This window comes from Terrapene carolina, unplaced genomic scaffold, assembly GCF_002925995.2.
Source record: "Terrapene carolina triunguis isolate 2854851 unplaced genomic scaffold, T_m_triunguis-2.0 Scaffold132, whole genome shotgun sequence".
Classification (NCBI taxonomy): Eukaryota; Metazoa; Chordata; order Testudines; family Emydidae; genus Terrapene; species Terrapene triunguis.
In genome coordinates this window covers 10,859,512-10,875,352 of record NW_020664483.1, presented here as the reverse complement: position 1 = coordinate 10,875,352, position 15,841 = coordinate 10,859,512, and the positions used below count along the sequence as shown (strand labels likewise).

General features: G+C 41.2%; 2 protein-coding genes across 5 annotated transcripts in view; one reads left to right on the top strand and one right to left on the bottom strand.

Annotated features, from left to right (window-relative positions):
- The window catches only part of NDUFAF5 (NADH:ubiquinone oxidoreductase complex assembly factor 5), a 16,275-nt gene extending 3,344 nt beyond the window's left edge, over positions 1–12,931 (bottom strand). For 2 of the 3 annotated variants that reach the window (XR_003369860.1, XM_024193845.2), the window contains exons 1-8: positions 12,498–12,931; positions 10,196–10,236; positions 8,481–8,544; positions 5,808–5,855; positions 5,587–5,690; positions 5,173–5,212; positions 2,771–2,968; positions 354–414 (exon numbers count right to left, since the gene is read on the bottom strand). Coding sequence is in view for 2 of the 3 variants with exons in the window: in XM_024193845.2 (XP_024049613.2) it covers positions 354–414; positions 2,771–2,968; positions 5,173–5,212; positions 5,587–5,690; positions 5,808–5,855; positions 8,481–8,544; positions 10,196–10,236; positions 12,498–12,908 (967 nt within the window). In the remaining variant the exon portion in view is untranslated. Of the gene's footprint in view, positions 1–353; positions 415–2,770; positions 2,969–5,172; positions 5,213–5,586; positions 5,691–5,807; positions 5,856–8,480; positions 9,219–10,195; positions 10,237–12,497 lie in introns of those variants that run through there. The other variant, XM_024193846.3, reaches the window with a different exon arrangement.
- Positions 12,932–12,945: 14 nt separating this feature from the next.
- ESF1 (ESF1 nucleolar pre-rRNA processing protein homolog) overlaps positions 12,946–15,841 on the top strand; it is a 60,778-nt gene continuing 57,882 nt past the window's right edge. The window contains exons 1-2 of one of the 2 annotated variants that reach the window (XM_024193844.2): positions 12,946–13,032; positions 14,626–15,330. In XM_024193844.2, coding sequence (XP_024049612.1) covers positions 14,658–15,330 — 673 coding nt within the window. In that variant the 5' untranslated portion in view covers positions 12,946–13,032; positions 14,626–14,657. Of the gene's footprint in view, positions 13,033–14,390; positions 14,478–14,625; positions 15,331–15,841 lie in introns of those variants that run through there. The other variant, XM_029911912.1, reaches the window with a different exon arrangement.

Here is a 15,841-nt window from a genome sequence, read left to right as displayed (position 1 = left end):
AAAAATAAATATAAAGTGAGCACTGTACACTTTGTATTCTGTGTTATAATTGAAATCAATATATTTGAAAATGTAGAAAACATACAATTCATTTAAATAAATTGTATTCTATTATTGTTTAATCACTTGACAGCCCTAATTAATATGTAAATTCAGGCATTCCAAGGCTAGAATGAATAATTCTTCCTTATCAAGCATTTCACCATTCTTGGATAACAGGAGAACTTTTCTGCAAGGTTTAGCTGGAGTTAAGAAACAGGCACAACCTCTAGCCTCCAAATACTACCACACCTTATTGTATTTAGCCAATTTTGAACAATAACCTACACGTTGTTTGTGAAAAATGTACTTGCCTTGCAAATCTTCCATGACCTCAAACATCCCTGGATAGTTGACTTGAATTTCATCAGTATCCTAAAAAATGTTTAATTCAAGTGTATAGGTAACTAAAGCAAAACAAGAGATTGCTCTATGAAAAGAAAATAATTTGCAAGACTATACAAGTTGTTTTACTACTTGTCTCCCATTTATGCAACATAATTACACTAAGAAAAACATTACACATGGATAGCCATGTCTACATTCCTATAGAAATATGTTTAGTAACTCAATTTGAATCACCAAATTCAGATTAAAGTGCCATTATAAGCAAAAGGAAGAGAAAAATAGCAATTGACCGTTAGTGTCTTACATTTTTACTAGTAGGTCTGAAGGTCTCAAAATAGTTGTGTGGACCAGAAGCTAACCAAGCCAAGCCTTGCTGGACCTCTAGGTGCAAAAAGCACCACTTCAGCTGATCTCAGTAAATTATAAAGGTGCTGAGACCAGAGGAAGGCTAAAGTAGCCAGGTGTTTATATAAAATCCTGTAGTTTTGACAAGTTAAATTGTAAATAAAAGTAAAGAGGCAACCAATTCCTAACTAGCTGATGCTGTGGTCTTCAAGGGAAGCAATGGATTATTGCCCTTTGTAAAGCACAATCAGGAGATGGATGACAGAAGGGAGTTTCGCATCCTAAAGGAAACACTGCAATCTCGTACCTATCGATTTTAAAAACAGTATAACCACTCTACTACTCAAGGTATACAGCAGGGGTCGGCAACCTTTCAGAAGTGGTGTGCCGAGTCTTCATTTATTCACTCTAATTTAAGGTTTCACGTGCCAGTAATACATTTTAACGTTTTTAGAAGGTCTCTTTCTATAAGTCTAATATATAACTAAACTATTGTTGTATGTAAAGTAAACAAGGTTTTTAAAATGTTTAAGAAGCTTCATTTAAAATTAAATTAAAATGCAGAGCCCCCCAGACCAGTGGCCAGGACCCGAGCGGTGTGAGTGCCGCTGAAAATCAGCTCACGTGCCTCCTTTGGCACAAGTGCCATAGGTTGCCTACCCCGGTATAGAGTATCCAGAATTACTCTGACACATCAAACTCCTTTTGCAAGAGGTATACACAGTCCACCAAATGGAGATGTCAGTCTCCATAAACTACAAGAGTTGTTTTACACTGCTCAAGTAAAAGACCACCTTCTGCAAGTCCATTTCCATGTAAGGGGTTTTAAACATTTATGAAAGAACATGAATATAATATTCCAATCTCTATGTACCCAAAGTTTACACATTTTGAATACAAATTTCTTTTGTGGTCCATATTCCTAATACCAGTGTGTAACAGTCCTGACATGAACAGCAACAGATCGAACACGTTGATTGTTCTTCAATGCATTACTAAAAATTATAGCAAGGTTCAATACAAGTTCAGTCAAGATACATTTCATACAGAACACACAGTACTTAATTACAACACATCTACGTTACTAAGGCAAATGAGCAATTGACTTAAACCAGAACAGTGGGTTCCCACATCTCTGAATAATCAGGCCACTTAGTTAGGCACCTATGTCCATATTTAAACACCTCCAACATGTAAATATTTACCTCAATTAATGTTAAAGAAAGAAAAGGTTTAGTTCATTGTAAAGCTCAAGGCATGTAGTACACACAGTTTAGCAACAATTATGAGGCAGCTTTAGGAGTCTGGGCACAATTGTTGTTTTGTGACTGACTATCAACTAGGTCATGTCTAGTATACCTAGTAAATGCACTCATTTAATTAATATGTTTATATGTATTTATTTAGTTTCATAAAAACATTAAGATGCTTTGGACAGTTAATTTCAAGGTGAGTACAAGTTCATGTGGTTTGTCATTCACCAACTTAAGTTTTTAATTTGCACCTATCACTGTAGTAACAAGTTTTTACCTAATACCACCTTATGACATGTATTACTGCTAGTCTCAGCACCTATTTTGGAGCTAGAAATATAAAGAGGGATCTTTGGAGCTAGAAATATAAAGAGGGAAAATCACTATCACCTTAGCTATGACATTCACCTCTGATTTAGTCAAGTCAGACTTCCTTGTTAGTAAAATTAAGAGCAGACTACTTATGCTCAAGGCAGAACCAATCCTACGAAGGCAGGTAATGTCTTCTCCACTGCAATTTCCTAAAGCTTTGAAACCATGAACACAGATCAACAGTACATTTCTGTATTAGTTTCCATGAAGATAACCTGCCTTTGCTAAAGAATCATGCTGTCTATCCCATGGAGATATGCCATGCCCAGGTTATTTGCTCTATTACCTCCCTATTGAAAGGCTAATAGAAACAAACCAACATCCTTTATCCTAGAACCCAAGGAGTTTAGTATTACTCATTGGCACCACTGTTAATTTTCCAAAACTGTTCCACTCATCATATTGATAATTACCACAGTCAATGTGTTAAAGCCAGCTCTTCCCAGCAGATGTCCTAAATCAGTGACATCAGTGAAGGGAGATACATGTGGTGAGAATCCTCCTTCTCTTTCCAGTTCTGCTAGCTGCAAAGAGCAGCGAAGTTCATACAGAGTTTCTCCTCCAAACATGGCACCAATAAATACTCCATCTGGCTTAAGGACTTGATGAATCTATAATACAGAAAATCTGCTTAATATTAAAGGTCTGCAAATGTTACTATCTGGTACAAAGTTCTTAAAAGTTTTCTTTTTGCCTGTACAGAAAGGATGAAGCACCAAGATCACTGAAACAATTGAGTATCTCCTCCCCTTACTTTCTAGCACTTGAAGAATCAGGGTTAAAGAAACAAGAAGCTTAAAGTTGGATGTTTTATTTCTGTTGGAGGTTCTACTTTTAGTTCATTTTATACAGGAAATATTAAAATACCTGGTAAGACTAGATCAAATAAATGAAAGTGTTTGTTGTAATCAATTCAATTTGCTGTCTGAGCTCAGCAGTAATCCGCATCTGTAAGATATCTTAGTTAAATTTCTTTATCACACACTATACCAAACATTCATTCAACACAATTTGTTTTTAAATTGCTGCAATAGCAGAATGCAACTGAGTGAAATTTAATATCATATGATGATTCAGGGCCCAGTCCAACTCCCACTGATTTAGAAAAGGCAAGGCAATTTTACTTTTAATTGACCGTTTTCAAGCAAATGTATCTGATTTTGTATGCTGAAACATAAGTAATTGTGCACACAAGATGGATCTTAAGTGTGTGCCTGGATTTCTGAGAAGAGTATCGGGTTCTATTAACACGAGGAGGTCCTGCCAAAGTTTTTAGTGGCATAACAGGCTATAAAATCTTCCATACTGAACCAAAGTCATCATTTTGCATTTGTGCCTCAGAGCAATTCCCTAGGAAACCAAGTACTACCAAATCGCATTAAATTCAAAACATGCCTATGCATAGGCAAGACTATTATATCTGCATGGCAAATTCTTAACAGACACAAGAACATCTGCAGCTATTTACTTGTGAACAGAAAATACAGTAGGACAGGTTATGTATTTTTGCCATACTTTTCCAGAGGTGTATTGTAAGTAGTTTGAATTTTAAGAGTTTAGGATAGAGAAGTAGACTTCCCTCACTTTCCAAAAGTGATTTTTGTTCTTGTGAATGAGTGACAAGTGGAGGAATTTGTGATAACAGTCTGTCCTTAGATCATGTAGTAGTATAACCATCTCTGATCCAGAGAAACCCCTAGGTTGAAAGAACATTTTAACACTCTAATTCTTTAACCCCTCTTGTGAGAGTGCCAACAAGCTTCATAAATATTTTGCTTAGCATAGAAAACTGTTCACTATGAATGGACAAATAAAATAAGTCAGGTAAACAGATAATCAGACTTATCAGATAGTAACAACTTGCAGTCACCACTTGCCTCAGATGAATTCCAACTAATGTCATTGAGGTAAAAAGTCTCTTGACTGATACCCTTTTTTTTAAATCATCCAGTTCTGATGAAACAGATAATTTATATAAAATACGTAAGTGATCTGACTTACAAAGTAATGTGCAATGCAAGATATTGGGGGAATGAGTAGAATTAAATCAGGTTATCAGCCAAGGTGTCTTATTCTGTGCTAATGTTGAGACATTTGATCAGCTAGTCAGCAGACAGCACCTTTCAGTAACTACTATCAAGTATATGTGGCATAAGTTTAAAAAGTTAGCTGCAAATCCATTACTTTAAGCCATTGGTCCAAAAGTTACATAGTAGGAAGTTAGTCATAAAGCACAAGCAGTTTTTAACTGAAGAAAATTCCTTTATATCTAGCTGCAATTTGAAAGAGATTCTAATGTAAGAAATACTTCTGCATGGAAAATTATTGCAATCTAAGAAAGTTGAATATAACATAACATGTTTTATCAACTGCTTTGAGACTGGAATGTGTGTACAAGTTATGTTATATGTTTGGTTATCACTCAGGAAGACACGTGTTCCACAGGTTAACCAAATGACAATCTTAACAAGGTATCAAAATCAATATGGATACATCAATTCACAACTGTTAATTTTGTCATCTCAGGTATTTAAACCTTTATCAATACTAAGTATGTGAAGAGTGGTGTCATTTCTTTTCTAGCTAATGTCTCAAAGTAGCAGAATTTGAGTCCTCTTAATGACAGAAAACAAAATGGGTGGACAGTATTAAAATCATATTTAATCAGACTTCTAGGGATATGACCAAAAATATTTCAACACAAACTGTCCTTACACATCTTAGAAATAAGCAAAAGAGGAAGGCAGTACATATGAGAAGTAACTGCAAACCAAAATTAGTTCTGATTACCGGTAACAGCAACAGTTTTTCTTACCTCTCTAAAAGCTCTAGGAAGGTCATTCACCCAATGCAAACTAAAATATAAAGTGTACATTTTATTAAGGTTTAAGTGGTGAATAAAATTTGAGTAAAGGCAAGTAGTTGTCACAGCAAAAAACACTTCAGAAGCCAAAGCAAAGAACTAATATCAACTCTTCCCCAACACAAGTTTTTAATGTAATTATACAAGTTGTCAAATATCTGCACAACAAATTTGATAGTATTCAAGAATGACTACATTCATATACAGTACTATCAAAGATCTTTAAGACTAGAAAATGCTTGACTTTAGAAATACCATTCAAATGCCATTGCCCAGTTAAACCCTTTATGTTCTTGGGCAAGAACATCACTATCCCCTTATCTGATTTTACAAACATTTAACTTTAGTCAAATGATTAATACAAACCTTAAACTGCTAACAACAAGATCAAATGTGTCTTCTTTGAAGGGAAGGAATTCTTCATCAGCTACAATACTGACAGTGGGGATTTCAGTTTCCATAGTATTTTTCTAAGTCAGGTTAGAATAAATACACAGAATTTCAAACTGCATTTGATGCTATATTTCTTTTGTTTCTCAGTATTGTGGAATTAAAACATGGCAGGCAGAAGTCAGATTGCTACTCACCAGAGCATTCTCTGCCATATCAACTTGAAAAAGTTTTTCAACTGTTTCCTGAAATAAGAAAAATCTGTCAAATATTTAGATTTATAAACCAACAAGAGGCAATCTCTCTGAACACTTTAGGTGTCTTACAAATATTTTAAATACAGTAAGTAAAAACAGACAACCTCAAAAATAAAAAAAAATCCACTATGCATTCTCCCCACACCTTCCCCTCCAACAATGTTTGCTTCTTCAGCGTCCCTCCTAAACAAGCCACACTGCCAAGCATATGTTAAGGTCAACAGATTTGTGCTATTTCAGACTGGGGTAAGGGCATAACACAAATTTAAAAAGCGCTTACAGAGTAAGCCTTATCAGAGCCCCCACCTCTTATTCTGAGATAGGTCCAGCTTGAGCACATCTGAAGATCTTATCCATGGCAGTATGGCATGGAGAAAAAGTCAGGTAGGAAGGTTTGATAGGTTAATACCAACACCTTCAACTTCACCCAAAAACCCACAGGAAACCAAGTGCAGATCATGGAGCACTGATTGATACACATTCAGGGCAAGAAACTCCATTTATCAAGGAGGTGGTGGGGGGTTCTGCACTAGCTTTAGTTTCTGAAGAGCCTTATGGTGCATCCCAATGTGTGCATTACATTAATCCAGCCTTCAGATAACCAGGAGATGCATTATGATGACAAAACCCATTAAGAAAATTATAGTAAAGTGCTGGAGAAGAGGTTAGTGTTGGGCATCATGCTACTGTCAGCATAAAGAAAATCCAGGAATTATAGTTTTAAAGTCATTACAGACTTAATTTACACTATGTGCAGCTTTGATACTGTACACAGTTTTAGAAATTTTTTTGCTTTAATCACTTTGTCTACTCCAGTCAATAAAGGTTAGTTTAATCTGCTACTTCAGAATCAGATGAATTAGCCTTAAAGCTTTTCTTTATGCCACTACACACTGGATGCATGTATGTTCTGTATACTATCACCAACTGAACTTATCTACTGAAAAGCACAATGTTGCCCCGGAAGAGTTATTATTTTAGAAAGACAAGGTAGGTGAGGTAATATCTTTTTTGAACCAATTTTTTTTGGTGGAAGGTGCAAGCTTTTAAGCTACCCAGAGCTCTTCTTCAGGTCTGGGCTCTGTGTAGCTCAAAAGCACGTACCTTCCACCAACAGAATTTGGGTCAATAAAAGATATTACCTCACCTACCTTGTGTCTCTCATATCCTGGGACCAACTTGGCAACAACAACACTGCAAACAACTGTGTAAAACAGTATTTTAAAGTATTTCATAAAAACAAAAGACTACCAAAAAGGAATAGATCCTCAGTTTATCTTATGTGCTAAAATTTAATTATGGTCTTACTGGTTACTTTCCAGTAACGAAGTCTAAATATGGAGGAGTGGGTGATAGGACTTTTCATCTTAAGAACACCAGTTCAAGTCTGACCCAACGTGCTATAAACTGTAAGTTACCATCTACTGATGATTCAGTGATCTGTGTGAAAGGAATCAGTAGTCTCAGTTCCGTTCATAATGGGAAGATGGTTCACATCACAGAACCACTATTGCAATTGGTCTCTTTGTTGGCAGTTTTAACTGAAGTGACAAAGACTGAACTATCTAGCCTCCTGGGCAGTGATTGGGGGGGAGGGGAGGCAAAGCATCAACTCCTCCCCTGAGGCCACCAGCATGGGCTGGTCTATCTCCCCTTCAGGACCCACAAACCCTGTAGGAATAGGCAGCCAGCATGAGTTCCCCACCTTCCTGGGGGTGGTGGGGCTTGGGCTTCAGCTCTGGCCTTGTGGCGGCAGGCTCCATCCCCCAGCTGCAGGGCTTCGGGCTCCAGCTCTGGACTCATCCCCCGACACGTTGCCCCTGGCACCTGCTGCCTCCTCCAGTCCCCAGCCATGCAGCAGAACCCCAGGCTCCTGCCCTGGGCTCACCCCCCCCCCATCGCCCCTGGGCCCCCTACCCACCTCCCCAACCAGGGCTTAATTTGTTCTCCTCTTGCCAGGGCTGAGTAACTCTGCCATGAAAAGTGATATTGTTAATATCACTTTTCACAGACTCCCAACTAGCTAGCAAGTCTGCTGTGAAAAATAATATTAACAAAAAGACAAACATCATTTTTCACAATAGCAGACTTACTAGCTAGCAATTCTTAACACAACAAAAAATAACACCCACCAAAAAAGGCAAAGCATGCAAAGCACCTTATTTGTGTTTCTATTCTGTTTAAGTCCAGTAAAGAATAGAGACAACTGTACATTATTTTTAATTGTTGAGACTGCAAAAAACACACACAAAAAAACCCCCTACATAAATAAATTACAGTGATTTGGACATGTGTATGTGCATATTTATTTGTTTTTCCTAAAGTTAATTATTTTAGGAAAAATTATCAGAGTGGGCAGCAGCAAGAGTTGGTTGCTGCACTCTGAGGCCACCCAAAAATTTGTTGTGAGAACCCCTGGTCTAGTGTACATCTTTCATGGCAATACATTTTAGAGGTGCGGGTGGGAGAATTACACCTCTAAAAACTGACTTAAAAATTAAGAAGCAACAAGTTACACACGAGATTTCGAAGAATCTCTAAGTTTCATTTGTGAACAGCACAGCATTACAAGAATTTGTACTATTTTTAGACACAAGCATAAACATACAGTACCTTGTTGAGATACTGAGCTATGTAGCCACTTCCACAACCAACATCCAACGCAAGAGAGAACGTTCTAAGCAAAAGAATTGTAAATTCCTTAGCATGCAAGTAAAACTACTATATTTCATAAATTTATGAAATTCCAAATATCTTTTCTGACTAAATAGGATTTCAATTAATGTCAATATAAACAGCTTAAAGTCATTTTCCTTTGGTGTATATTGCCCATATTTCCTTTAAAGGCACTTGATGCATGTAACTTGAGGGCTATTTTCCCCATTTATGACTTCACGTGTGTTTTCTTGCCATAATAATTCTAGAAAATAAAAATATACAACTTCATTATATGTTCTATTTACATAAAAGTTACGTTAAGTCTTTAACTTTAATTCAAGTTTCTATAGAATAAAACACTGGCTTCCAAAATAAGTGAATGTTTGAGAAGGATAGTAAGGACATCTTACACAATTTTTAAAATCTACTTTCTCACGTAACAGTGGCAAGCTTCTCCTACCAACGGCAAGAGTATAAGCCATAAACATCTGCAGAACTAAAACTTGTGAACCAGTGTAATTCCATGTAGTGCTGACTTCCTGACTTGGCAGACATATAGTTGCACTGCCTCTGCTGCTGCTGCTCACAGCTTTGTGATACAGCAGCAAAGCACTATTTACAAGATGTTCAGTTTAACTGCTACTACAGTAGAATCTCAGCTTTATGAACATCTTGGGAATGGAGGCTGTTCGTAACTCTGAACAAAACATTATGGCTGTTCTTTCAAATGTTTACAACTGAACATTTACTTAATACAGCTTTGAAAGTTAACTACGCAGAAGAAAAATGCTGCTTTTAACATCTTAATTTAAATGAAAAGCATAGAAACAGTTTTCTTGCCTTGTCAAATCTTTTTAAAAAAGTTTTAGTAGTTTACATTTAGCACAGTACTGTACTGCCCCACTCACTTTGCAGCAAGCTCCTCTTTTTCTCCTGCCAGCTGAACAGGGATGAAAGGAGGATAGCGGGGGGAGAACTTCACATTCAGACATCTAATAGCTACAGACTGAAACAAAAGACTGGGCCCCCTATATAGCATTCAGAGACAGCACTCTGATAGCGATCCCACCAACCTTCCCACTCCCACTTTGTGTGTGGGGCAGGGAGGAGGGCACACACGCAGCAAGGGGAGACTAGGCCAATAACTAGGACGTTGCCCCTGGACCTTGCTCAGCTTCTCCTCAGCTTCTCTAATAACCTGTGGACAATGGGAGTCTCGTAAGTTTGCCAGCTCTGATATTATGTAAATTCTGAAATACCTGAGAACTGAATTTTTATTAAAGGGACACTATAAATCTAACTTCTGTTTGAAAGTGTTTTAACACAAACAAGACCTACAATTACTGTAACTGAAAGATCAGAGGGAAAATATTTCTTTCTTTCTTTTTTTTTTTTTTTAAACTTTGTACATTTGACAGTATTTGATCTATAGTCAGCTTCACAGTTTTTCCTGAATATTCAACTCCTTTACTTTCCCCAAATATGGGCCTTACACAACACAAGAGTAGGAAAAAAGAAAACATAAGAAAATGTGGTGATTGAACCACAAAAATTGGAAAGGGGACTCAGACAGATATAGTACTAGAATCTACTTTAATTCATACTTTTAACTGGGTAGATTCCAGAGTCAACAGATACTGGATATCTCTTGCTCAAAATTATTAACTTACCTGGTTATGTCAAATACCCGGTCTGCTACTCTACCACCAACCTAGAGAATTGCAAGAGATTAAGATACAGGCATTATAAATAAGAATTAACCATCAGCTACCCATCCCTGTTCTCCCTGAGAGTAGAAAGTTCTTTGTAAGCAGTGCAGGGTGGGGACAAAGAGGGAGGGGCTGTTAGAGGGTCAAACCACAGAATCCTGGGCCAGGTCTACACTAAAAGTTGTCCCAGTGAAGCTCACACTTTTTTTCAGGACAGCGTTGCATGCATCCACACTTAATTTTGTTACCTACCAGCAGAACCCTCCACTTCTTCTGGCATAGTTTTGCTCCTTTTCAGGAGCAAAGCACCCTGCTTGTATAGTTCTATACAAGCACAGTAGCAATGTGGACATGCACAAACCTATACCACCATAAGCAGTACACCTGCAATCCCACAACACAATATTCCCTTCAGGAGCAACCTGTCTGGTAGCACTTTCAGACTGTGCTGCTCAGGAGTCAAAGCCACCAGAAGTCTATCTCACATTATGGCACTCTCATGGGAACAAGACTATTGGCAGTAACTTGGCAAAGAAGATAGCAAAACTCATTCTCCAGGCAGGAGTCTCAGGGCACGTCTTCACTAGCAACAGCAGCGCTTTCACGTGGCTTGTGTAGTCGCGGCATAGTGCTGGGAGAGACCTCTCCCAGTGCTGTAAAAACAACTCACCTCCACAAGAGGAATCGCTCCGAGCGCTGGTGCACTCTCTACACTGGCATTTTCCAGCGCTGAAACTTGCAGTGCTCGGGGGGTGTTTTTTCTCACCCCTGAGTGAGAAAGTTGCAGCGCTGTAAAGTTCCAGTGTAGACAAGCCCTTAGTGCCTTGCAAAAGGGGAAGGGGCTGAGGAAGGAGAACAGAAGGTGAAGGAAAATAAGTTTTGGAGTCACCTGCCTGACCTGTGCCTTTTATGAACTGGGTGCTTTACCTATCAGGGACCCTACCACCTCCACTGTAACCACTGTGGACACTGCATCCTGAAGAGAAGGAACCCCACACTCTAAAGAAGAGAAACAGGCTTCTCCCCTCCACCCCAGCCAGCAGACAAGGAAGAGGTTTCAGCATGGGCCAGAAAGGGGATAACTAGGGGGAGTACAGCCAGGATCTGTTCAGTACCCAGCCAGACCCTGAACACCTTACACTGACACCCTTTACCTCTGGAGGAGGGAGATGCATGTGATCGTTAATACTGTACTCCACTGTATAAACCACATTGTAGATGGATGCACCCTAACCCTTTGTCAAGTGAGTGTTGCATGTTCGCAAAAGCCTGAAAGAGCTGAAGTGGCATCTGCCTATATATCCTTTCCTCCTGTACAGCCACAAACCACATTTTCATTACTCCTTTCCCCAGCTATCCATTTTTACAGGGCTGGTCTACACCCAGCCGCTAGTTCGGCGGCTGGGGATCGAAGTTCTGGGTTCGACTTATTGCGTCTGGTCTGGACGCGATAAGTCGAACCAGGAAGTGCTCGCCCTCGACTGCGGTACTCCAGCTCGGCAAGAGGAGTACTGTGGAGTCGACGGGGGAGCCTGCCTGCCGCGTGTGGACCGCGTCTGAACCGCGGTAAGTTCGAACTAAGGTATGTCGACTTCAGCTACGTTATTCACGTAGCTGAAGTTGCGTACCTTAGTTCGACTTGGGGGGTTAGCGTAGACCAGGCCACAGTTACATGCTCAGGGAAATGGTTGCACATTCTCAATGCACCCCAATTATAAACCCAAATTAGCACCCACCTTTTACTCCTCTTCCCCACCCTCTCGAAATGGGAGACAAGCACATGAGAGGAGAAGGGGGTTTGTTAAAAAAACACGTTTGTATGGCGCGGGTCCCACCAGCAGTGCAAGGCCACGCTGGTAGCGGAACGAAGGAGACAGTATGGACACCACGTTATTGCATGCAGGTGACGTACATGTGCTTTGTTATGTGTATGACGCTGCGGGAGCCGTTTGGCTGGTGACAGACACACAACATTGACTGGCACCGCTGTGAGTGCGGAGACCCCCCCGCAGCAGGGGCGTCACCTCCTCCTCGCCCTGCCCCTTGCCGGGCCGAGGGGATGGCGGCGGGTCTCCGACGGGACCCAGGGGCGGGAGGAGTCACGGTCCCATCTTCCCTCCCTGGCCGCAGAGCCCCGCAGGGCGGGGGAGCTGCTCCCCGCCCCTCTGTGCTCCGGAACCGGCGGCGACCGAGGTCCCACCTCCGCTCTGGGTCCCGCCGTGAGGGGACAGCGCGGATCCGGGGGGGGGGGGGGGTGTCTCACCTCCTCCCTCAGGTAATCGTACTTGGCGGGCTCGGGCTGCAGCGCCGCCCAGTTCTTCTGCTTCCGCTTCAGCTGTCGGTCAAAGGGGCTGCGGGCCCCGGAGCCTGGCGAGGCGGCGGCGGCTTCCCCGGACGCCGCCCAGAAGCGACGGCACCAGCAGCCCGAGCTGGCCCGCAGGAGAAGGGAGCCGGGCCCCCGGAGAAGGGCGGCGGCCCTCATGAGGGGGCAGGCAAAGGGTACTCGCTCCCGCGGGGACAAAGTCTCCGTCCGACCAGGAGGCACTGCGCATGCGCTGAGCTCCCCCACCCCTGCCGCGGCAGGCCTGCCAGGGGCCAATCGTTCCGCCCCTACCACGCACAAGCGTCGCCTCTGCCGAGAGCGTGAGCGAGAGACAGCTGCGCATGCGTACATGCTCCATTCCAGAGAAGCTCACGGTCGGGTATTTGTCCTGTCTGAGTCTCCGTCGTGCAAGGGCACGTTTAGTGGCAGTTAGGCGGCGCGCGCGAGAGAAGTGGCATTGGGCAAGCGGCAGCAGGTGAGTGAAGTTAGTAGGGCCGAGCTGTTAGTCGGGAGCGCGTGGTCCCCAGGGGATATGTCTTCTCCCCCCCCCCCCCCCCCCGCGGTCGCGTGGCCTTGGGGCGGGCTGAGGAGACGCTAGGTTGAATCCGTTCGGGGAAGGCCCTGTGGTCAGCTGAGGGAGGCGGGGGCATTGCCCGCCCGGGCCACGCCGCGAACCTGCGGGCCGGGCTCGCGTGCGGGAGTGGCGTGTCCAGCCGCCGCTGCGGGCCCGGCCGCGGCCCAGACCTGCTGGCTGGGCAAAACCTCGGCCAGGCTCGGGGAGCGGTTTGTTTAACCGCACCCGGGAAGTGACTCGCGATCGAAGTGACCCCCCTCCCCCCCACCCCCCCCGATGCTGCGCCGGCTGAAGTCGCGCTGCCCTGGGCGGAGATCACCGCGCGGTTTCAGGCAGGCCAGTCTGATGGATGAGAGCAGGGAGCCGGGACACGTGATTGCAAAGACAAGGTGCGTGAGGTAATATCTTCTATTGGACCAATCTCTGTTAGTGAGAGAGACCTGAAGAAGAGCTCTGCAGAGCTCCGTAACTCGTCTCTCACCAACAGAAGTTGGTCCAATAAAAGAGATTCCCTCATCTTTTTGCGGATACAGACTAACACGGCTGCTACTCTGAAACCTCATCCATTGTGTCTCTAATATCCTGGGGCAAACACGGCGGCAACAACAGGGCAAATAGTAAGATTATGCAGCTGTTCAGCATTAGCGCTGGGCTTGTTCGTGGTTCCAGACTTCTTAATAGTCCGTTTCCTGCAGTGTGTGTGGGAATCCAGGGCTGGTGGTGAACCACTAGGAGAAAGGGTAGCTGCTAAAGGTGCTAGGGTACTTCTCACAAATCTTCATTCATTGGTTAGGGAAGTATTTTGATACCAGTGTTCCTCAGTATAATTTGGTTACTCATTGTCATTCTCCTCACAGTCAGAGCGAGCTATAAGAGGAATTATAGAAGGAAGCTGGTGAAAGAGGATAATTATAAATTCTTAATTCTAGAACTAGATACTTACTGTGCTAAGGGAGTGCCCCCATTCTAACTACAGAACATGTCTTGGTAAAGTCAAGTAAGCAGAATAGCGGTTATTTACCTCAAAGTGCTTACTGTACACAAACATTATTTTCTTTTTAAAATGTGCTGATAAGCAATTTACTTAGCATATGTTAAAAAAAAAGAAGACTCGGGTTCTCATCTCTAAAAATAATAAATTCAAACCTAAATAGTAAGAAAACAAAAATATTACTGCAAAAGCACAAAATTTGGCATGATGATTTGAACAGACATAGAACCTGAAACTACTTTTTACTCTTTTATTATTATTATTATTATTTTGAATTGAGGTCTTTTTAAATAGGAATTTTTTTCCTCTCCTCCAGTCTTGCTTCATTCCTTCCTGACATCCAAAAAATATAGAGGTCAGTAAATATTGCGTGTTCTGTTACCTTTAACACAACATGTATATAACTTATTTTAATAATATGCATTAAAGTAGGATTTAATTTTGTTAACATTTATATTAAGCAACAAATGGTTTATTGGTCTGTGTGTATTTTTACATTTTAGGTTTATCAAGTTCTGATACAAAATTGTCAAAAATGGCATCTAAGAAGGAACTGACTAGCGATCAGCGGTTTAGCCATGTTACAAAGGACCCTAGGTTTTGGGAAATGCCAGAAAAAGACCGCAAAATCAAGATTGACAAAAGATTTCGGGCTATGTTTCATGACAAGAAGTTTAAGTTGAAATATACTATTGATAAAAGAGGCCGCCCTATTAACCACAGCTCTACAGAGGATCTGAAACGGTTTTATGATCTTTCAGATTCAGACTCTGATCTTTCAGGAGTTGACACCAAAGTATTTGCTGGAAAGAAAATGAAGAAAAAAAAGTCAAAATCGAAAGGAGGAATAGACTCTGGGAAACTGCTTGACAAACCTACTGAAGGGGAAAGCAAAATAGTTAATCAGGAAATGGGCCACAAATGTGGAGCTCCATTGAAATCTGATGACTCCCAGAATGGACAGAAAAGCATCACAAGGATTGCCAGCTCACGTAGCTCAAAGTTGAAAAAGGACTGTAAGAAAATTAATGTAGAAATTGATCCTACACAGGATGATAAAGGTCTTGTATGGAAAGGGAAAAATAAACAAATTATAGTGAGCTCAGATTCATCTCTAAGCAAACAAGAGACTTCAAAAGCAAGTAGTACTAAATCAGTCAAGGCTCCCAAAACAAAGTTTTCTTTAGAGGAAAAGAAAACTGAATCAGGTTTGTTAAATTTAAGGAACATGTTATCTTTTTTTAAAAGTATGTATTTGTCTTTTGCAAGGTCAGACAAAGTGGGTGAGGACATCTTATTGGACCAACTTGAAAGATCAGTCATTTAAACAATTGATCTAGCCTTTTCTGCTTTTAAATAACTCTTCTATATGTGCAATTTCATCTTATTGGGAGAGACTAATTTTTAAACAAGGCCAGTGGTAAAGCTGTTTCACATTTGTTAAGACAGTTTGAAAGAATAAAATGGTAAAGACATCTATCAATACATTCACCAAGGGAATTAGGAAGAAAGTTAAGGCCTGATCCTGCAAACAAAAATTGCTTTTAGCATGTGAGCAACTTTGATCAGTATTCCTATGTGTTCACAGTTTTAAGCCCTTACTTTGGGAAGAATGCTGTTTCAAAAGAGTACTGGTATAGATTATTATTTCATTGCACTAAGAAAGGGGAAAAGCATACTTTAAAAAAAATATAGAAAATGTGTATGTTTCTATAGTGT